Source organism: Columba livia, chromosome 1, assembly GCF_036013475.1.
Source record: "Columba livia isolate bColLiv1 breed racing homer chromosome 1, bColLiv1.pat.W.v2, whole genome shotgun sequence".
Taxonomy (NCBI): Eukaryota; Metazoa; Chordata; class Aves; order Columbiformes; family Columbidae; genus Columba; species Columba livia.
The window spans coordinates 125,206,745-125,228,615 of record NC_088602.1 but is presented as its reverse complement, the minus strand read 5'-3'; the positions used below and the strand labels follow the sequence as shown (position 1 = coordinate 125,228,615).

Genomic DNA, 21,871 nt, shown 5'->3' with positions numbered 1-21,871 from the left:
CAACTGTCAATGTAATCACTGGCAAAGTGTTCTCCGCACAGAGAACACTGTATAGCAAGTTTCATTATGTTAATGAAGATGACTGGATGTTAGGATGATGAAATGTAACTGTGTGCTTCTACAGCAAAGCTTATAATTTTTATTTTCTTAATGCAGTGGCTGGGATGATAACACGGTCAATTATACTTCAAAAATCTATTGCTTGTCTAAATGGCAAAACCAGCAAACAGTATTTAAATACATTATTTCTTGTCTAGAGGGCATCAGAGGCTTGACTAAAACTCACATGACCCTCATCTGAAGTTTGTGCTATCCTCCAGAAAGGGATGTAATAAATACTTTTAGTCAATTTGTCTAGACAGACCAGCATGGAAGTCTTTAAAAAGGATTCAGAAGTATTTCCCATTCCTGTTATTTGTGGCTGGTTTTGCAGCCAGTCAAATGTATGGGTTTTATGTCCCACAGGATTTACTAAAAGTTAAAACATCATAGCCAATATGCAAATACATATTTGTTTGAGTATTCATCCCAGTGGTATTCAAGCAGTTATGCTGAGAGTACTTTGTGGATTTTTTGAATAGAAATAAGAGCTTGTAATGGTTTCTATGACCAGCTGAGGTGCAGGATGTGGCCTCCCTATTTTTAGCATCTGCTTCTACACCCATCTGTATTAAAAAAACATCCTGTGTTAGTGTAGGTGATGCAAACATTTAAGTTTGGACAACTACTTCATTCTTCAAAGCTTTATAATTCTGAAGGAAGAAGTATGCAGAATTTTATGCCAGTGACCTGTTTTACAGAGAGCTACAAAAATGTACACCTTTGAATATCCCAACTACTGGAGTAGTTTTTGAAAAATATTCTGAACGTTTAGTGACATCATGATGAACTGAGTCAGAATTAGAAAACAGAGAATGTCATCTTCTTCAAAAGTCACAGCTCAATGAAAGAAAAATGCTTTATAGAGAAACACAAATTTTACTATCTAATTCGTACACATTTGTACAATTGGGACAACCTTAGGTTCACCATGGCAAAATCTCTCTCTGGTAGCCCACCCACATGCTGATTAATCTGTATTTTCTGATGAAGGGGCCACAATGTTTTGGTCAGCTGGTGACCAAAGTGGTCCAGGTGGTAAAGGAAGAAGGATTGAATAGGGTGAGTAGCCTTCAGCACTTTCTCTCCTCCATCCTCTCTCCCCTTGTGTTATATTTTACCAGTTTCTCTATGTAGCACGTAGGAGTGTGCTGGATGCATTCATGAACACAGAACTCACTGGAATCATGCAATGTTTGTTCCAAAAGATCCAGTTAGTGCCAGGGAAGCAGGAGTTATTACTGTGTAGATGGCAACTTGCACTGCAAGGAAGGGCAAGCCTACAAAACCATTTTCTATGAAAGGAGGGATTCGAACTGGTATTTTAGATGTGAAAGGCTCTGTCATTTCCCTCCACTAGCTGTTGACGGGATACAGTCCCCTCTCTTATCTGCCACTGAAAGGTCCTTCTAGGAACTAACTTATGCCCAATATAACCTTCTACATACATTAGCCATGCACTGTAAGGTTGTTAAGCTTTCCAAAATTCACCTTTTCCTGGTAGTTCTCCTTTGTATGCTTCAAGCTATGAGTGGACAAGAACAAAACTCTAGGAAAACCTACCAGTTTTTCTGATGTCTTTCAGCCAATATAAATTAAACCAATAATAGGCATCTTCAATAAAGGTAACTAAAAATACTTCTGTAAGTTTTCATGTGTTTGGTGAGTATTCTAAAGATTTCTTTGAAGGAGCCTCAGAGGGGCTCTGGAACAAGATTTTGATGAAGGAAAACATAATGCTGCTAAAGCCCAGGCATTTTTGTGTGTATTAAGTAAAATTTTATATAAATAACCACAAGGTTTTATGTTGTATCTCCTAATTTAATCCACGTAGTAACTTCAGTGGAGACAACGTTGTGTCATTTCCTATCGGTTTCAAAAACAGGAGTATTTTTCCTCTCTTGCCCATATGCGCTGAATAACTTGGGCAGACAAAGAAGCAGCATTCCTTGCACGGATTACGTTTTCAAGCGGCGATTGCTTTAACACTTCCACTGCTACTGACCGACACCGCCATTTCCTCCCGGTGGCCCCGCCTTCCTCCACAGGGCCCCGCCCACACCCCGGCCCCGCCCATCTCAGCTGGCCCCGCCCCGCCCGCTTCCTCCCGGCCAGGTGAGTGCGCGCACGCGTGGGCGGCGGGAGGACGAGCGTGCGGGGGCTGAGGGGCAGAAGAGCCGTTGCGGGGGCGGGAGGTTAATGGCGGCAGGGGGAACGGGCTAAGCGCCGCCGTGCCGGGCTCCGCGCCCTACTGGGACGCAGAGAAAGGCGTCTGTGGGTGCGGGGCGCGCTAGCGCCGGGCCTGGCGGCCTCGTGGCTGTACCTCTGGGCCCTCTGTCTGTCCCACCGCCCCCCTGCCCCAGAGCTCCTTCAGCGGTGGCCCCGGCGGCCGCGGAGCGCGGCCGGTGTCGCTCGCTGGGCGCCCTTCGGGGCAGCTCGGCCGTGCCTGTGAGGCTGGCTGGGGGCAAGGAGCGCTGCCTGCTGCGGGCACAGGAATACAGGTCTGCGTTTTTTCCTTCTGGAAAGTAGCACGGTGTGGCTACTGTGCAATGAACGGGAGCAACAAGGGGCGTGTGGCCTCAGAATCGCTGTGGCCATCTTTCTTCCCCATTACTTCAGAGGGAGCTGAGCCTCTCTGCAGTTGCTGGGCCGTTCTAGAGGCCTGAACTCATAAACGGTGAGCGAGGTGGAAAATACTGATGTGAAATAACTGTTCCTCACCGAGGCAGGAATAGGTCCATTATGCTGCTGTGCTTTTTCTCCAACCCTGTGGAGATTTAGGGTATGGGTGGATGAAAGATGGGACATGAGCTGGCAATGTGTGCTTGCAGCCCAGAAGGCAAATCATATCTTGGGGCAGCATCAAAAAGAGCAGGTCGAGGGAGGTGACTGCCCCTCTGCTCTGGTGAGACCCCACTTGGAGTCCTGTGTCCAGCTCTGCAGCCTCAGTACAGAAAAGACATGGACCTGTTGGAGTGGGGCCAGTGGAGACGATCAGAGGGCTGGAACAGCTCTGCTGTGAGGACAGGCTGAGAGAGTTGGGGTTGCTCAGCCTGGAGAAGAGAAGGCTCTGAGGAGACCTTAGTGCAGCCCTTAAATACTGCAAGAAAGAAAGACAGAGACTTCTTGCCAAGACCTGTAGTGACAGGACAAGGAGCAATGGTTTTACACTGAAAGAGGGCAGGTTTAGGTAGGATATAAGAAAGAAGTTTTTTCTGAGAATGGTGACACACTGGAAGAGGTTTCCCTGGCAAGCTGTGGGTGCGCCATCGTTGGCTGTGTTCAAGGTCAGGCCGGCTGAGTCTTTGAGCAACCTGGTCTAGTGGAAAGTGTCCCCATGCCCAGGCCATCCAGTTGGAAGTAGATCTCTTAAAACCATTCTGTGGTTCTACAGATGTGGTAACTAACAAAACACTACAGAACAGCACGTTATGTAAATGAAGCTGCATTCTGTGAATAGGACATATCTGATTTTAACTTTGTGAAATACAATGTGAGTTGAGAGGTTGATACGATGGATTTAAGTCTAGAATCCCAAACTGCCAATTCAGGCTTGGTTGCATTTGTGAAACTGGCATTTGGGGATCTCAGTTGTAGATTTCAGTGCTGGCAGTGTCTTCAGATGTTGCTCTCAACTGGGGACAAATTTTCAGGCTTTTTTTGAGGATTCCCTTGCCTCACGGAGAACTGTAGCTTGCTGCAGCCAGGAACATCCATCCTTTCAGGAGGGTGGTGATGTGGATTCCCTCCTGCAGGACTAAGGTGACCGTAGGTTCCTGTTGAGGTACAGGCTGTTAAAGGAACTGGCGATGGAACACTCTGGCCAGGAATTAGTGGAGCAGTGAGGGTGTCCTGCATACTGCTGCACAGGAGAACTTAGTACTGCGTGTAAATACCAGAACTGGAGTTTAAGTTTCATGGTAAGGGATCTGTGTAAGTAAAAGCATCTTAATAAATGAAAGTATTTACTTTTGGGAGTGCAGCTGTCATTTTTACTTACAAATGAAAGCATCAGCATGCTCTAACTCCTCATGTGTTGGCTTCACAAACTTGTTCAGACGTGCCCAGAGTCAGTTTGAGTTGGCCAGCCCAGACCTAACAGGCAAGCTGTGATGCTAGACAGCTTGGTGCTGGCTCATCATCAGGATGCTTAGCTTCTCAGGCAGGCTTTTTCTGCTGCCTGGTGCTCTGGGTGGATATGGGGGATGAAATGCTGGTGTGGACTTAAGATTAATGCAAGTATGCACATACTATGGTATTAGACTTACTGTAAATTGATTTTTTTCCTTAACTTTCCTGAGAACTTGGCAGCTAAACCCTTTGTGAATTAGCTTGTTTTGTTTTGTTTTTCTACACAATGATATGCAAGCATATTACCTACCTGGAAAAACGAAGTAAATGCCTTCCAAGTAAATGTGTGCCCTTGGATGAAAGAGTTATTTTTATTCTATGTAAACCATGAAGTTTGACAGCTTTGCTAAGATGAAAGCAAAATCTTATAATTTTAGGTTTTGGTGTAATTGCATCGCACCAACAGAAAGGCCAAAAATGTTCCTTCTGTTCTGTAAACTAAATTTTGCTAAACCTGGCCATTCAAGACATAGTGTGGAGACCCTGACAGAGGCTGAGATGTGGGGCACTGTGTGGTGAACATCCTTAGATGCCTGGCACTCACACATAATTTAGCATAAAATTGTTCCCAGGGCTGAGACGTGAAGCACATGCCCTCACTTTGTATTCCTGAAACCTGTTCCACCTTCAGGGGAGTTTGCTCAGGGGGTTTCTGTTTCTTTGGAAGCTGCTGTAACCCTTCTGCCAATTGAATCATCCTCATCCACTGAACGTGGTTACATATTCCTTCTTCCCTCACAGCAATCTACTTTTTCACTTGGCCTCCTTCTTTCCATACCTCATTTCCCTGTGTTTTCTGTTCATGGTATTCTTGTGTAGATCTTAGTGCATGCTGTCAGGGTCCCCTTGCTGCAGCAGCTGCCTTGTCCTGCTAAACCTTTAGTCCAGCTATGCAGACACTGGGTTTATGATGTGTAAGCCAGCTTGAAAGGAAAGCTTTAACACCCCCACCTGCTGCTTAACTTGTTTGGTTCTGCACTTGAAATGCCACACATTCCCCCCCATCATGCTCTGGCTAGAAGGTCATTGGGAAATCTTAGCTGTGCTTTTTTCCCCAGTGCTAATGCATTTCAAGGAAGCATAATAGTGTACAGCCTTCTGATCCTCTCCCCTCTCTCTGCCCCCTTTGCATGTTGCCATTACATCTCTTAATGCTGAGTTACTTTTTTAATAATTGGCAGCTCTTGCTACAGAAGACCAGTCTACCACAGGTTCTTTGTGTGGGTGGATTCCTGTGTTTGTGAAGATCTGTTTTGTGGCCATTGTGTTCCATTGCATATTTTTTACTGTAAACTCAGCTGTAGGGTTTGAGCTTCTGCGAGCAATGGCTCCCAGTTGAGCCGTTTGGAGTTTGCTGAGGTTTGAGAGAGGATTGGAGGCCTTCTGTGGGCTTTCCTTTTTCTGCTGCTTGAAACAAATTGTGAGCATCTGGAAGCAGAGCCATTCCCAGTGTACTCTGATATCCTGCTGGAGAAGGCAAAAGGAGCTGCTTCGGGCCCAGAAGCTCTTGAGGTTGTGTTACTGATGGACTGTTTTGTTCCTCTCTCCTCTTGAACAGGAAGATGCCCAAGAAAGGAGGGAAGCAAGTTGAAATGGGAAAAGAAATGCAGACACCGTGTAAACGAGCAAAGGTGGAAGCAGCTTGTTCTCCGTCAGTCATGAGTTTTGAGAGCCCAGACAGCCTCTTCGGAAGCTTGATCTCTCCCATCAAACAAGAGGTGTTTTTCAGAGAGTATTGGGAACAAAAGCCACTGCTCATTCAGAGAAATGATAACCTGATGGCTGCTTACTACCAGTCCCTGTTCCAGTTCTCGAATTTGAAGGAACTGTGCGGCCAGGGTCTGTACTATGGGCGAGATATAAATATCTGCAGGTGTGTGAATGGTAAAAAGAAGGTTCTAAATAAAGAAGGCAAAGTGAATTACATGCAGCTGAAGAAGGACTTTGACCAGAAGAAGGCAACAATACAGTTTCATCAGCCTCAGAGATTTAAGGTTGGATCATTTCATTGAATATAATTAATGCATGTTGTTTAATAGAATATATTTTGCTTGAGTCATGCTACATATAGCTATATCTCTGTCCCAGATAAATCCAGGGAAAGCAGCTGACATCAATGACCTGCTAAAATCTTTACATGACCTGTATTAAATAATGGTGTGTGCTTTTGGACTGCCCTCCATGTTTCAGTGCTCTGCAGTAAGAAAGAAATCTGGTACATGCTCTAAAATGAAGTATTCCTTTAAAAATATCTGCTTTGTCACAGAAAAGTTTAGAAAAAACTTGAGTGCACAAAAGTAGTGATTATCTACCTGTGTCTGCTTAAATTATCCCTTCTGCCCCACTGTTTCCTTGTGCAAATAGGGACTTTTATACTGCTTTCCTTTAATGGAGGGCAAGGTGTGAAACCATGTAAAAGATTGGATACTCCACCTTTCTTGCCAATGGATTGGCTTTGAATTGCACCACGGAGCTGTACCACCTCATTTGAGCTGGGTGTCCACTCTCTGTTCTTTTTGATGCCTTTGCAATCTTCATGCATGAGAATGAGGCAGTGGTGCCTGCACAGTTCTGTAAAGGACTCAAATACTTGTAGGTATTTGGATTTAGGTAGTTCTTTTTTTGTCCCAGGGTGTCAACACAATTTAATTGTGAAGTTGACTGTAAAAATGCAAATACACAGCTGAGTCCTGAGTGTGGTGTCTCTGGCTGATCTCATATTGACTGTAGCTGTAATGTCCGGTGGCAGGGGCATCTGCAGGTGAAGTTGAAATGTTGCATGGCATATGCTGAAGTCTAGAGCTTGAGCCTAACATACGTAAATTCTGGTTGAAGTTGCGCTTGCAGGGGTCTGGTAGTTGTCATCTTCTGATATGAGAGCCATCCCTTTGGTACATAGTCTGTCCCATGTTAGATGTGGATGAGTAAAGTTTCTTCTTGAATATGCCGAAACAATTGGTGTCACTGGAAAAAGATCTCTAACCTTTGCATGTTCTCTTTGATGCTAGCCCGTATAATGCAAGTCCTGCATGTGCTTATTGTCTTAAGATGTTTTGTGGTTCATGGCACAGGGAAGACAACAAACATCAGCGCTACGCTGGGGCAGCAGACTTCTTGGCTTACTGATTACTTCATGGCAGATCCCTTTTGTGCCTACAGTGCTTGCTTTCAGCAGGAACACTCAGAGCATCTGCCTCCCTGTGGGAGGTGATTTTTCACTAGAAAAACGTCCCTGTGTGGTGGGGAGGCTGTGGGCTGGGCAGTGGCCTGGCTTGGCTGAGCTCTTCAGTAGTAACAGCATCATTTCTTTTTAAAGGAGGAGCTGTGGAAGATTCAGGAGAAGCTGGAGTGCTACTTCGGGTCTCTGGTTGGGTCTAATGTTTACATTACTCCCCAGGGTTCACAAGGCCTTCCCCCTCACTACGATGATGTTGAGGTAGGATCACACAACCTTGTCTGTGAAGCTGTGTGTGGGCTTTTGCTACTGACAGTGGGTACCTGTACGTGCACTTTCCCCCCTCGCCTCTCATAAAATAGCTTATTAGAGAAAAATGGTTTTTTTCTGCCAAAAGCTTATGGTAATTGATTGCAAGTGTTTATAGTAATTTTGCATGTATAATTTAACTGAAAAGGTACTAATAGTAATATGTAATGGTAATGTAGTGTAAACTGTGCTTTCCAGACCTGGTTATTTTCATTAGATGAAAAAATAATTTGTTTTCCCAGCTGCAGATGCTTTTTAGCACCTGTTTTTCATTTTCATTTCATTCAGACACCCAAGAACCTAGAAGTCCTTTTTTCTATACTGTAAGTACTTGCTCTTTCTTCAGCTAGACAGTGGAAGCAGACTGGTTGTGCTGGTTCCTGTTTGTGAGTTCTACTGTTTTTAAGAAGTTACTGATAGGATGAAGTCTGGTGGTCCAAATGCATTTTAAATTAGCTTCTAAAAGAAACATTCACATAGACACTGCATTAAAAAAAAAGTTGGGCTATCCCACTTAAACAAAACCAAAAAACCCTTTACATGTATTTTTTGTTCTTTATTTTTTCTCTTTCTATTAAATATATCTGCAGTTTCATTTTCCTTATGTTTGTTGTTCTGCTGCCCCACAAACTGCATGTTCTGGTGTATGTCGTCAAGCCCCAGCTCACAACATCCCCTAGATATTTCTGATGCTCTGTTTGTTGGTGAATGGTAATAAGACCCCTCTCACCTGATATTTTGAATATCTGTGCGGCAGACATTACTTTTGAATTTGTTGTCTAGCACCTATTTAGGTGACTGGAGAGAAACAAGGATTTCCAAATGCCTGCCTTAGGATATAGTGGATCACACTTCGCAACTCTTCCCTCTGTTATCTCCAAGTAGAGCTTAAAGAAGTAGTTCAAATGTAAATTTGTGCATTGTAGACATCTAAAAATTAATGTGAGAAGGATCCCATTTGCCATGCTGCGGAGTAGCTGAGAATGGGGAAGGTCAAATCAGTTCCTTGTCAGAAAACCAGCCTGTGTCACTTCTGTTTGTTTTCTATCCCTGATTTTTGGTATGGTTCCACAGACTTTCCAAGTAAGAAGATGACTTAAAATTTCTGATCAGTTGGATGTGTAAGGGGCAGTAAGGCGTCCTTATGCATTTGGATTTATGGTCTTTTGCAGGTGTTTATCCTTCAGCTAGAAGGTGAGAAACATTGGCGACTCTATAAACCAACGGTGCATTTAGCTCGGGAATATAATGTGGAATCAGAAGATAGGATTGGGAATCCCACACATGAGTTCATATTAAAGGTATTCTAATTTAACTGCTTTACAAGGTCTGGGCTGTGGTTGACAGAAAAGTAGTCATGTTTAAAGCAGTCTGTTTCTTGAATGAAATATTGTGAATACTCATGACTGTGAAGTTGAGGGGAGTGCTGGTGAACAAAACATGGAGCACAATAAATACTGGTGATAGTTGCCTAGCCTGTCCTTTTTCAAATATATTACTTGCATTAACATTTAAATAATGGACTGAGAAACCAGTTATTCTCAGAAGTTCTCCAATATACTTCAGTTTTTGCACCCTGACTCCTGGGTTGTGTTTGCGGAGTTGTGTGCAGAAAGACCATTTGGTTTATATATAGTTATGAAAAATTTTTATGCTTTTACGTGCTGTCTGTGATCCATCAGGTTAATCCTTCTACGCACTAAGACTTAACTGCTTTACTGAAGTTTGTCACTGATCTGCTGAATTAGATTTATATATTATCCTCGGCTGATAAACAAAAGCATGAACTAAGTCCCATATTAACTTGCTGTATTAAATGTTTGTTCTTTTTCCAAACCTGAAAATTAAGTGTTTGGCTGTTTTTTTGTTATTTGGAATAAAAAGAGCATTTCCTGAAGATTAGTGAATGCAGCTCCTGTGACAGCAGGTCATCTGTTACTCGTCCTGCTCTGGTTTACATGCCTGTGCTTTTGAAGCGTGTTATTTATCCAGCAGACAGGGCTGCTCTGTGTTGGAAGCCTCATTAGTTTCTCTGCCTTGTGGCCTGTCGCAGGGCTTCTCTCTGCAAGGTCTCTGCTCTTCCTGGTGTTCAGACCTGCCTTTGGGTGTAGGTAGTTCAGGAATAGTGTATGACACACTGGATATGATACTGACATCACTAGCAGTGTAGTTTGACAGATGGTAATAATCAATTGTCATGATGTATTGGGTGATGCCTAGTAAATTACAGTTCCCTTTTTAATTTCTGGGACATTTTGGGCTAGACTTCAATGTCTTTGATTTTTATGGAATAATGTATTCCGCAAGCCATTTTACTGACATCAGTGAACTGAAAATATTGGCCTCTGAAAGGGCTTAAAAATTATCTAAGTTTTTAATTTATTTATCTTCTGTTTGATGATCTTCCTTTCCCGTGACCCATTTCTTCTGAGTGGCTGCTGTCAGATTTTGGTTGTCTGTCTGGAGCTGTCTCTGACAAAGATGCTGTCAGATGCCTCTTATTTCCTCACTAAACATCTTTCTCGAATATTTTCTTTCTCCTTTTTTTGCATTTCTGTCTGCCATCTACCATCCTTGGGCAATTTAGCAAACAGACTAGTTAGAGGCTATATTGGTGGTATCCCTTCACACCAAAACCAGGTAGCTGATTGAGAGCAAAGGCACGCTGGTTTGTGTGTAGGGTCCCAAGCTGCGGTGTGTCTTGGTGGCACCGTCTCAGTTTGTGGCCATGGCTGGTTTGCTGCTCATGTCAAGCACAGAGCTTATTTGGTAGCTGGCTATCTAGCTGCCTTCATGTAAGATTTTCTATTTAATTTGTTGGTACTTCTCCTTTGTCTGCCCCTCCTTCCTCCATTTCAGAAGTAAGAAGGCAGCAAAGTGATGAGATCCGTGTTGTCTCTTGTCAAATGCTCTGTCCTTCCCTAATCTGGGTGTTGTCTGTGAAGATTCTGATTATTTTAATTGAAGAGTGTTGTGCTTGCTGGCACATGTGAGTGATGTTGATGAGACTACCCAGCAGATAAGATCAATAAGAGTTGGACTTTGCAATGAAGACTGCTTTGAAAAATCATGGTCCTTGCTCCTTAGTGGTAGGTGTGGTGTGCTACAGCATGAAAGAGTTTCTTTTACAGATTAGTTTGTCATCATTCTGGTGGATGTTCTGGGCTCTTACTGTATGTAACCAAACCTCCCGTTTGTCTTTTTTTTGGCTGGGATTGTGAAACATAGCAAATGTAGAGAATTCAAAATACTCTTAGTTAGTTAGTGTAGTCCTTACACTGGTACGTAAGCCAGTTTATTAATGGCAGAGAGAGGCTTGCTTCAGAACAAGTAAACAGTACATAACTGATCTATGATGCTTTGCAGCTTGTTATAAATAGATCTTGCCAAGTCTTGTGAAGCCTCATAATCTAAAGAGACTTTTCAATTCAGTGAAAAATCAAGTAGTAGTCACTTGAAATTTGTCTATATTAGACAGTTTGGTAGGTGCTTGAAAGTAGGTGACATGACCAGATTTAAGGAATGGTAAAATTAAAATGGAATAAAATTTCATCATTGTTTTATGAATTTTCTCTTTGATTGTGCCACCTCACTATATACATGTTTATAGGAGAAGCCATAAGTAACCCATTTTTTCCTTCTTGGAGGCAATTTTGCGTGCTTTGTACTTCTCTGTTATCTTGACGTTCCTAATCTAAATTTTTCATCAGTGTAGAGATTTAATTTAGATAGGTGAGAAGAAAGATAGGGAGGAGACAGGTTGATTTTTTTTTTTTTTTTTAAATGTTTTAACTGAAAATTTCAGACAACAGTATTGTAACAGATTGCCATCTTTATAGAATATTTGGCTGTTCTTGCAGATTACTGGCCTTTTCTTTTGACATGATCTGACAAACATGTTGCAGTGCTCCTCCACTAGCCTGCTGTATTGTCAGCAGGTTCACCTCAGCTGCTTTTTTGTCCCCTTAATGCAGCTGAGTTGGAGTGTGCATGTTCTATAATGTTAAAAGCTTGCTTCCTGTTTTCAGGTAGGTTTATAGTAAATATTGATAGTAAGTTGGAAAGTTTAAGGTATCTGACTTCTGGCTTAGAGTGCTTTATGTTATTAAAGCGTGCAACGGAGGATGTCTCTATTGTGTAATTTTAAAAAATATATGTTGTTACTCGGTCTGTTCAGAGAGTATTTTCTCTATTTTGACTACAATAAGGTTTGACCAGGTGCCCTAAATTTATCAGTTCTCTTTCCGTTTCTTGCAGCCAGGTGACTTACTGTACTTTCCAAGAGGGACTATTCACCAAGCTGATACTCCTCTTGGGATCTCCTATTCTACACATGTGACCATCAGTACCTACCAAAACAAGTAATTATTCTTTGCTTTTTTTTTTAGTGTGATTTTTCTTAAAATGGCTTTCCTCTGCCAGATGATGTGTGTGAATAGTACAGACCTGAAGTTGATATTTCAAAGCATTGATGTACTGTTCATTACAATGTGGCTATTATTTTTAATAATCTCTGCTTAGCCCTTTTCTGTAGTCATTCTATTTAGCCCTTGTGTGGTTTGTTTTTCTGTGAGTAATACAGGCATGTCACCCTCCCCCCAGAGATGTGGTGACATGGAATATATGCAGGTACCCCACTATTATTTATGTGGCCTTCAGTAAGAATCTAAGCTAGTGTCAGGTACCAGTAATTGAAGTTTTGAGAGTTGAGGGAAAAAGGGGAGCAAGACCCTTGTTGTTTGAAGCAGCCTGTTTACCAGGTTTTAATGCAGCAAGATGCTTGCTTTTTAATTGTTGATTTTATTATTTACCAGATGTAGGCTTTAATGTGGAAGAAAATGTTACAACTGCAAACTCACTGTTGTGTTTAAAAAAAAAAAATCTCACTGGTGGCTAAGTTACTGTTCATTCCATAACCCAGATAAAGAGTCACAAGTTACTCCTTTTGTCATGTTTTCTTCTGAGTCACCCACACCTATTCTACTGGAGACCTGACAGGCTTGTGTGGAGTCACTGCAGTTTCTCCATGACAGTGTTAGCCAAATGCCAGTCCCAGTGAGCTACTTCGGAAGCTGTGCTGTTGGGGAGCATGTTCCCTGGGTGCTTGTGTCAGAATGAGGAGAGGAAAAAGGAAAAGCTTGGAAGAGTGCTGTCCTTCTAAGGATAAATGTGGAATCATTGTCCATTAAGGTTATTTGTAATGAAGTGTAAGAGCCTGCCTCTGCACCTGCTTTCAGCATGCTTAGGTAAAATAGGCAGCAGTCCTGATACAGGCAGGTACTTTGATTTGGCTTGCAGGTGGAAGTACGATTTGGAAACATTTCATTGGAAAAGTGAAAAGTGCTCCTTGAAAATGGCTAGGCCTTATTATGGATGATGTTTGGGTTCCTTGTGATCACTCTGGAAGTGGCATGTGCAGAAGGAGCTGGTAGGGGGAGGAAGCGTCACTTTCAGGGATTTTTAGGCACTGAGACAATGGCGTGCTGGACGATAGTTCCTCTGGGCTAGATCCCAGCATGCAGAGAAGTGTGTGTGTCTAAGTTCATTATAAGTAGGGCAGTTTGGAAAAGCAATGAGTAGCTGAAGATAGTTGCTGACAGATGGAGATTTGGGACAAAAGAGAGGAAGCAATAAGAGGTATAAGATGTCTAATTCTGTTTATCGGCCAGAGTACTTCTCTCCCAGTGTGTAGCAGACAGTGGAACACTTGAGACAATGAAAAATAATATAAATGAGACTATTAACAAGTCATAGTTTGTTTGTTTTTTTTTTTAAGCTAAAGTATTGTCTAGAGATGAGTGCTGAAAGTGGGGAGTGCTGAGGGACAGCAAGAGCAGAGGGTGAAGTTGGAGGACAGGCCCTGCACTGCTGCCTGCCCTAGCTGGGTGGGAGCCTGCTGGCACTCTTGGATGCCGGGCACTTGCCCTCGTTTGTCCATTAGATCAACCTCTGAGGATGTGGTAGGGAGAGAGGCCACAAGTGGACAGGACAGCATTTTGATGGGAGGGGCAAGCCTGTTGAAGTGGTTGACTCAAGCTAGGCCAAGAAGGTGCAGGCAGTAGTTCTCCATCTCCTCAAATTTATTCTTATAATTGGGTAACAGAAGCACAGAGAACAAAGGCCGAATTTTTTTAAAGTATGTAGGCTAAGAATGGGGACTTAACACAAACGAGACACCTTTGGTATGGCTAAAATCCCTGTAGAAATATGTAGGGGTCTTGTTCCTGGGGTCACAATTAAACTTATAGCAAAGGTAAAAGCTGATGCCATGTTGGATTTGATAACCCTGGGTACATTTCCTCCTTCAATGTAGGTGCCTGAAAAATCACATTAATTGACACAACCCCACACACTTCATTGTGTGCAGTGAGGCCATATGTGCATGCTGTTGGCCATTAATGTATCTGGTAGGAACTTCTTTGTTCACTGAGGTGAGCTATAAGCTGAATCCCCTGGTAAACAGGCAAACACCTGAACTAAAACAAACTGGACCCTTCTCAAGCCAGTTCTTTCCCTCCATAGGAGTGCCATTGACCTGAAGCTAGTGAGGACACACATACATGATGAGAGTGATCTATTGCGTGAGATTGCAGAGTGGTAATGGAAAAAAACAGATTTGGAATTGGAGCACCAAGTTTCCAGCCCTTGACATCAGTGAAGATGTCTGTTTTATTTCAGTGCAACTATTTCAGTAATACACTTTTTTTCTCTTCCTGTCCTTCAGCTCTTGGGGAGATTTCTTGCTGGATGCAATTCCTGGCCTTGTGTTTGATACAGCAAAAGAAGATGTGGCGTTGCGGACAAGCATACCAAGGCAACTGCTTATGGTAAGTAGGTGAGACTAAGGCAATAATAGTGCATCCAGCTAAAACTTCAGCACTGAGGCAAGTGTGTATCATCTTGTTGATCTGCTCTGAAAGCTCAGTGCAATGGCATTATCTTCTCTAGCAGCACAACCACTTCATTTTTGAAGACTTCGTGATGACTGTTCTGAGATTTGCTCCATCCGAAGCATTGACTAGTTCATTACGCTACCTTTCTTTTGTATCACAGTGTCCTTGTATGGCTTGTTTCCTTCTAAAAATAATGGTGTTTGCTTTGGAGGTGTCAGAGTGACATAGTTCTTGTCAGGCCAAGCTTTTGAATCCTTAGAAGTCAGCAAAACTGTAAATTGTTCTGTAACCTTTTTGTGGTAGTCCAGTTGTGCTGGTGAACAGCTCATCAGCATGCAGAAGAACAAGTCTCTCAACTACACTTGCAAGTCTTTTAGCACTGCAGGTAGCCCCAGAGTGAGGGAAAGTGAGCATCAGCTTTGGTGTGTGTCAACAGCTCATGAGGAGTGTGTAAAAGCAACAAAATTTGTTGTTTTGGGGGTAAACGTTACTGTTTGCAAAGATAAAAGAGGAGTGTCCAGATTTTCACTGCATTACTGCACCTCTTTCTCTTTAGGCTAATCTGTTTAGCTTGAATTCATGTGAGAGCAACTGTGTGTGAATATTTAGCAGGTGGATATAGCTGACTCGACAAAGAAACTGAGTAGCCTTCTAAGGCAGCTTGCGGACCGCCTGGAAAACACCAGAGAGCTGAGATCATCTGACATGAAGAAGGATTTCATTATGAACCGGTTGCCACCTTACTTGGGATGCGACGCTGATCCTTTGATGCCAGGTGGATTTCGAAGTTACCAGAACTGGCTCATGTGATGATAGAGCTGTCGCTAACTCTGCCTCCTATGACTTTGGTATTTGATAGTAGGCAAAGATTATAGTCTAGCGTCAGCCAGCCTCATGTTGTGCTAGGCTCTGCATGTGCATTTGCACACCTCAGTTGGTTATTTCCCAGTGTCTAGTGGAAGAGATGGCACATCTCTCTTAAGAGTGAATTAAAAGGTTATCCTAGACTGAAATTGGCAGCTTTAATAAACTGGTATGTACTGAGATGTTTAACTGGTAGAATTTGTCCTTATGCTCTAGTGGGCTATTACAGTTATTTGTAGACTGTAAAGGTGAAAGAATAAAAAAATCCTTCCCTTTCCCTTTCTTCCCCCCTCCCTGAGTTTGAGAACACATGGGTGTAGAAACAGGTTAACAAAAAAATCTAGCCACAAGAGAGTGGGTAGTGAACAGAGGGTTCAATTTGTCTGTTTTGCTTTTTTTCTAATGGAGAATTTTTTTTTTGTAGGTGGGAAATTGCCAAAAATAGACAGCAAAATCAGACTGCAGTTTAGAGATCATGCTATCATTACAGTGGAACCAGATCAAGAGAACTCTGTAAGTGTAACAAAAGCCACCCTTGTGTGCTTGGGGTGGGGAGTATGAGGTGTGTAAGCTGTTGCTCTGATGTACTGGTCTAGAAGGGTCATGCAGTTATACTTAGTTGGATCCTGCATCCCATTAGGGCTTGTGAGGAGATCATGCAGTTAAGCATTAATATGGCACATTCCTGGCTTCTGGAGCAGCGTACAGAACTAAATTTAGTCTGTGATTCTGCATGGTAGGTGCAGATGAGGTCAGATGGGCTACATGATTACAGCTGCCAAATGGCCTCTATAGCTTTTGATTGTTTTGTTTGTTTGTTTAATTATTTGTATCTAAAAGCATAAATAAGTTATAAAAATAGGTTCCCTCAAGAGAGGGAGTTATCTTGGTTGCTGCATCCAGCTTTAGTCTTCACCTCTGAGTTATCTTTGTACTTAAATGGGTGCCAGTGCTACTACTAAATCATTCCACAAAACAGATGCTGGCATCTTGGATTATCTTGTGTCCAGACTGCCACTTATCTATGAAAGTTTGTTAGTATGAAGTTGTAGAAGTCCTTTCTGTTGTCTTAATTAAAAAACAAAAAAAGTCAAAACAGAAAAGAGGGGCTATCTTGTACAATTTTTTTCCCTCTGATTTTTCTCCGCTATTTTGGTTGTGTTCACATTGCTGTGAGTGTGGGGGTTTGGGACACTTTTTGGCAACTTTTTTGCTGCCCCACCTTCTGTTGTCCTACAGATAAACCTTAAATGTGCAAAGTGCAAAGATGTTTCTCAACAAATTCTGTGAGGTGTGCCCACAGAGCTCTGAAATGGTTTGCCCATCTGTGATGGAGTGAGCACAGGCGTATGATTTTTAAGAGACTGATCAGTGTCATGATGGAAATTTATCAATGCACATGCCTTTATTAAGATCTCCTAAGAGATACACCTTAAATGGCATGTTTTCTATGCAGCTTCAGTCCTCTGAGTCTAGCAGAGGCAGTATTAGGGCAGAAGATTATAGGTTGCAAATACATTTTCAAAGCAATTTTGCAGACTCCCTTATTTCTGTAGTAGATGGCTGTTGGATCATTCTGTTAGGAAGGTGAATTGTTCTCATTGATTGTCCAGTGGACTCCAGAATTAAGGAGCCAACATTGTCACTTGAGATGACTTTGAGGGTGTGGAGTAATCATATTCTTCCTGCTGTGTTTTAGGATGAAATTCACAGGGAGATGGTTTATGTGTATCATTCCTTAAAGAACAGGAGAGAAACTCACATGATGGGGACAGAAGATGATACAGCTAGTGAGGAAGGCACAACACAGGTTTGTTCCCGTTCACACGTAAATGCACAACAAAAGGGAGGTTGCCCTGTTCCATTTTGCTGTGTTCGATGAGCTTGATGGAGATGGTAGCAGAGGCCTGGGTTCTGCTGTGTTCCTTGACACCCAAAGCATTTCTGCCCCTTCCCTAAGAACCTTTGTGAGCTGAGGCTGCATCACAGAGGCAATTAATAGCAGAACTAAGTAATGTAATCTCATGCTTAAATGTTTGAGATGTTAACAGGATTTCTTATATGTGCCTTATGTCCCAGCTAGCCAAGCTACTGCAGTGGCTAGAAGTATCTCTTCCTTGTGTGTCCTTCAGCACAGCCTCTATTAAGGCTACTGGATACACCAGCACAGGGTCAGGACTGGCAGGGGTCAGTGTGCTTCATGTGCCACATTGATACCATGTTCATCCTTTGTTAGAGTCTGCATCCACTGGATCATAATGCAAGATATGGGTATTCCTTGTAGGGTGGGGTGGGTCAGTACTGGGAGTAGAGAGTTTATCACTCAATTGTAATAGTGTGAGTATGTTTGCAGATGGTTTGTCTCCATTCTTACTGAGGGTACGTACAGTGTGCTTTTGTTCAAATTCAAAATACTCCTGAAGAGTGGCTGTGAGCTTTGGAACTTTTTGTTCCTCTTTATGCTAGTAAGATGCTCTACCTTAGGTCTGTCACCTGAAACTCTACCCTGTAGAGGCAAAGCAGAACATAGCCTGTTCTTGGCTTAGTAATTACAGCAAGGCTTTTTGCCTGGCAGTTTCTTACCTTTTAAGATAAATCTCATTGGTCCTCTAGAGCAGAGAATGGGGGTAGCTGAGGTCACCGACTGGCACCTGTGAAGTATGTGCAAATCACAGAATATACCTTCTTGCCCTTAAAATTGTCCATCCTGGGTAATGGAGGCCCTCTAGGGTTTGCCAAAGTATGTCCAAAGAACTGCATGTGCCAAATAGAAAGAAACTTCTATGGCCTTCCAAAATATAACAGATAGCATTAGGCAAGAGTGTAAATTTAAAGTTATTCCATGCTTCAGCATGGAAACCAGCTGAGGAAGCTGCACACTGTAAGCCTCCCTACCTCGTAAGTTGTGCTAAAACATGTAAAAGAGATGTCAGCTATTTGTCTAGTAAGAAAACTGGCAGGATGGTACCACATCTTTGCTTGACACTCTCAGAAATCGCAGGGTGAGGTGGGAAAGGAGCAAATACCTGATGATCTGTACCTACAGCCCAGCACACTAGTGTGTAATAAGGGACACTGCACTTAACCAAAAGATACATTTTTTTTTTAATTACATTTTTTTTCCCCAGCAGACTCATGGACTGCGGTTTCCTTTGTCATATTTGGATGCATTGAAGCAGATTTGGAGTAGCAGCACTGTTTGTGTCAAAGAGCTTAACCTTGTCTCAGATGAAGAGAAAGAAAACCTTGCCTTGTCCCTATGGACTGAATGTCTACTTGAAGTTATCTGATTACTTTTTGAAGGAGCTGCTCCTTTATGTAGTATGTCTGGCCATTAAGAATCTCTTGAGAGAAAGGCTCATTAAATTACTTTTTTATCCATCTGGCCTTTGGTTTGTATTGCTGGCTAACAAAGCATTGATACACATGTGTATATACATATATATACACACACACACAAAAAATTTGCTACTTTCTGGTGCTAAATGTTACTTTCCTTAGCTTTTGGAAAACTGGCATTGCAAGCAACAGGAAAGCTGCTCCTTGTCCAGTGAGCCACAGCTCCATGGCTGTGGATGCCCCCAGTGCTGTGGTATTCCCTTTCCTCGGGATATACACCTTGGTAGAGCTACAGGTACAGCTACAGGTACACATGGAGCAGGACACTGAGCAAACAACAATAATGTCTTCTTTCATTTGTAAAGTTCACCAGCAAGAAAAACAGTTTATTCTGTTTGACCTGAGAGAACGAAAGGTTCTCAGTAAAAGCTGTGCATGTTGTTTCCCAAACAGGTAAGACCTTGCCCAAGAAAACCACTTTCCTCTTATATGCAGCTACCTCTGGAATAAACTAACAATAGTATTTAACCTCAACCTGTTCCAGTAACCCAAACCTGTAACTGGAATCCATATCTTCAATGCTCACTTGAGTGGGGTTTGATGGGATTTTAATACTTGAACATCAATGTTTAATATGCAAACTCATGTTTGCATGCACAGTCACATACTCAATATACTTTTATCCCTTTTTTCTCCATTTGAAAGGAGATACTTTACAGGAAGAATGTCCTTGATGTCTGTTAAAAACTGTGGGGTTTAGTTTAAGAAGAAAACAAGCAGCAAAATGTTCCTCCTAAAAAAAACTTTTATACAATTAAAACATACATGTTTAGCATTTTACATTCCAGATCTCTTGAGTACAAAAGCCTGCTTTACTGAGTCCTTCTTGGTTTAAAATATTAGAACATTTTACACAGGCTTTTAAAATTTCGGATGGATAGCAAGTCACATATAGAACATTTGATATACTGACTTACATACAAAAAGCTAAACAAGTGCTTTAGTTGGAAAAATATATACATATATTTGAAGATATGTTACTTAAACAGCAGATTTATGATAATTTTAGAATGTAAAATAGTAAGTGCAAGTAGTTTTTCTTCTTAAATAGTACTATACAGAACTCCATTTCATACAAAAATAGACATCCATATATTTTTTTTCTGTGGCAAATTTAGGGTTATGTGTTTGTTTGGGGATGAATCCTTTTTGAATGCACAACTGGAATAGTTACAACTTTGGGAAACTAAAATACTGGCTTTAGCAAACCTCAACTCTTTAAATAGTTATAGAAATACATAACCCTGAATATACAAATAAGGAAAAACCCTTACATTTTCAATGGAGTAGATCAATGTAGTGACACTGAAATCAAATCAAGTTACCAGTGAGCGAACTAAGGGACCTCTCTTCCATGGCAGGTGTCCACAGCCCTACACACATCTGCAGTTCCCTCTGTATTTGTCAGTGTTGTCTGAGGAACCTGCTGTTTGAGGCTGCAACAGCTGCAGCACGGCCGGGTCCCTGGCCCTGGCTGTCTCGGGGGACAGCTGGAGTGCTGACACTGCAGCAAGCAGGGGCAGGGACAGGCCCAGCTCTGACCCTTGCTCCAAGTCTTCACCCTTTGGGATAAGACATAGATGGTGATGAGCCACAGTAACGCTTAACATGCAGTTACGCTGGTCTTCTAACGTGAAGCAAGCATTGAAATGCAGGCTGCTAGCACCTTTGAAAATATATACTAGGGCAAAATATTTTCTGAAGGAAGATATGGTTTCAAGATGAAATTACATTGTATTAAATTAATCTATATACATCAAAACAAAATACAGCTAGAGTTAAAATCACGACTGCTCTAAAAGCAGGTAGCCCTTGTAGAAGTCTAGCCTGACCCAGGACTGTTTATTCTCTTCTAATACATGCACATATGGCTCCATGTTAAATGTGACCTTCAGTGATAACTCCCAGTTTCATGGATTGGGAACAGGCCACGGGTCAACAAAACCAGTTCCGAATCTGGAAATTTGGTATTGTTGAAAGTAATAAAAGCAACAGCCTACCAGTAACATTAGGGATGTGCAAGTTGTTGTTTCTACTGCTCCATCTTACATGCTGAGCTGGTAACTGCAGTTCAAAGTTGTCTTAATGAACAAAATAAATTGCATTTTAGCAAGACATGATTTCAGGTTCAGGATCGCTTGGAGCCTGCACCGTTTCACTTGGGACACAATAGTCCAACCCAACTTTTTTCAGGCTCATTAGTGCATTAATTCCTCAGTGAGCTTCCATCAGTTTAAGAGGGAGGTAAAGACAACACTTCTATAGTATTTTCGTATTACCTTTCTCATATTACCATATTATCTCTTGCCATTTGCATCCTGCAAAGCTTATGTCTGGTCTTTTGCATTCACTGTCAATACTTCAGATGAAGAGTAATGGTGACTTTCATAGAAGTGGCTTCTAAAGAATCAGCTTCCCTGCAGACAGACATCAGATCAACCTCCCATCTTCTGGATTTGTGCAAAATTCAGTTATTTCAGGAGTTGGTGCTTGGCATGAAGGAAAGTAGAGAGGAGTTGCTGCTTAAGGTTCCAGTGGTGTGTGACTTCAGTAGTGTGGGTTTTTTTCTCCTCTAGGTGTTAATATCCCAAAGTCCATCTGCGTGGTGGGTTTTACTCACAATATTTCAATATCCCATTTTTGTGACCGTTTGTCATCTATTGGCTCATTCATAATGATGTGATTCTTGTCATAATAATTTCCTCCTTAAAAATAAAAACAAAATCATGAAGAGAAAATTTTAAAAAGAGATGGTCAGAAAAGTCTATGCATAATCTTTAAAAAAAATATAACCAAGTAGGAGAATTAGTTGAAAAATTCTGCGAGTTAGGGGGCTGATGTCCACCCCTCTGCTTCTCTGTGTCTCCTTCAAATGGTCACTTGTCAGCCTAGGCCCTGAGGCGCTCCATGAGTTAGGAAGCAGAGTGCACCACAACCTGGAGTCCTCAAATGTACCGTTGTGTGCAGAAGCAGCAATGCTAAAGAGATTTTGCTTTTGGCA

At 42.0% G+C, this 21,871-nt stretch overlaps 2 protein-coding genes across 9 annotated transcripts in view; one reads left to right on the top strand and one right to left on the bottom strand.

Moving 5' to 3' along the window:
* Nucleotides 1-2,091: 2,091 nt before the first annotated feature.
* Nucleotides 2,092-18,852, top strand: RIOX2 (ribosomal oxygenase 2). Of its 8 annotated transcripts, none has more exons than XM_065076674.1 (10): nt 2,092-2,214; nt 5,789-6,224; nt 7,547-7,666; nt 8,887-9,015; nt 11,972-12,075; nt 14,439-14,541; nt 15,217-15,394; nt 15,896-15,984; nt 17,171-17,281; nt 18,600-18,852. In XM_065076674.1, exons 2-10 carry the CDS (start codon nt 5,793-5,795, stop codon nt 18,759-18,761), a joined length of 1,428 nt encoding a protein of 475 aa, XP_064932746.1. In that variant the 5' UTR covers nt 2,092-2,214; nt 5,789-5,792; the 3' UTR covers nt 18,762-18,852. The 8 variants fall into 8 exon arrangements, with proteins under 8 accessions (XP_064932746.1, XP_064932769.1, XP_064932774.1 ...); XM_065076697.1 differs by having other exon boundaries at nt 2,093-2,214; nt 15,217-15,382; XM_065076702.1 differs by having other exon boundaries at nt 2,094-2,214; nt 15,217-15,382; nt 18,603-18,852.
* A 549-nt stretch (nt 18,853-19,401) lies between these two features.
* CRYBG3 (crystallin beta-gamma domain containing 3) overlaps nt 19,402-21,871 on the bottom strand; it is a 94,192-nt gene continuing 91,722 nt past the window's right edge. Inside the window, exon 22 of the mRNA XM_065076659.1 lies at nt 19,402-21,575. Coding sequence (XP_064932731.1) covers nt 21,487-21,575 — 89 coding nt within the window. The 3' untranslated portion in view covers nt 19,402-21,486. The remainder of the gene's footprint in view (nt 21,576-21,871) is intronic.

Bases quoted from the DNA above. Each gene is read 5' to 3' on its own strand.
- RIOX2 (XM_065076674.1), top strand. From the start codon at position 5,793: ATGCCCAAGAAAGGAGGGAAGCAAGTTGAAATGGGAAAAGAAATGCAG. The intron at 6,225-7,546 runs GTTGGATCATTT...TTCTTTTTAAAG, and splicing joins ATCAGCCTCAGAGATTTAAG to GAGGAGCTGTGGAAGATTCA. The intron at 9,016-11,971 runs GTATTCTAATTT...CGTTTCTTGCAG, and splicing joins CACATGAGTTCATATTAAAG to CCAGGTGACTTACTGTACTT.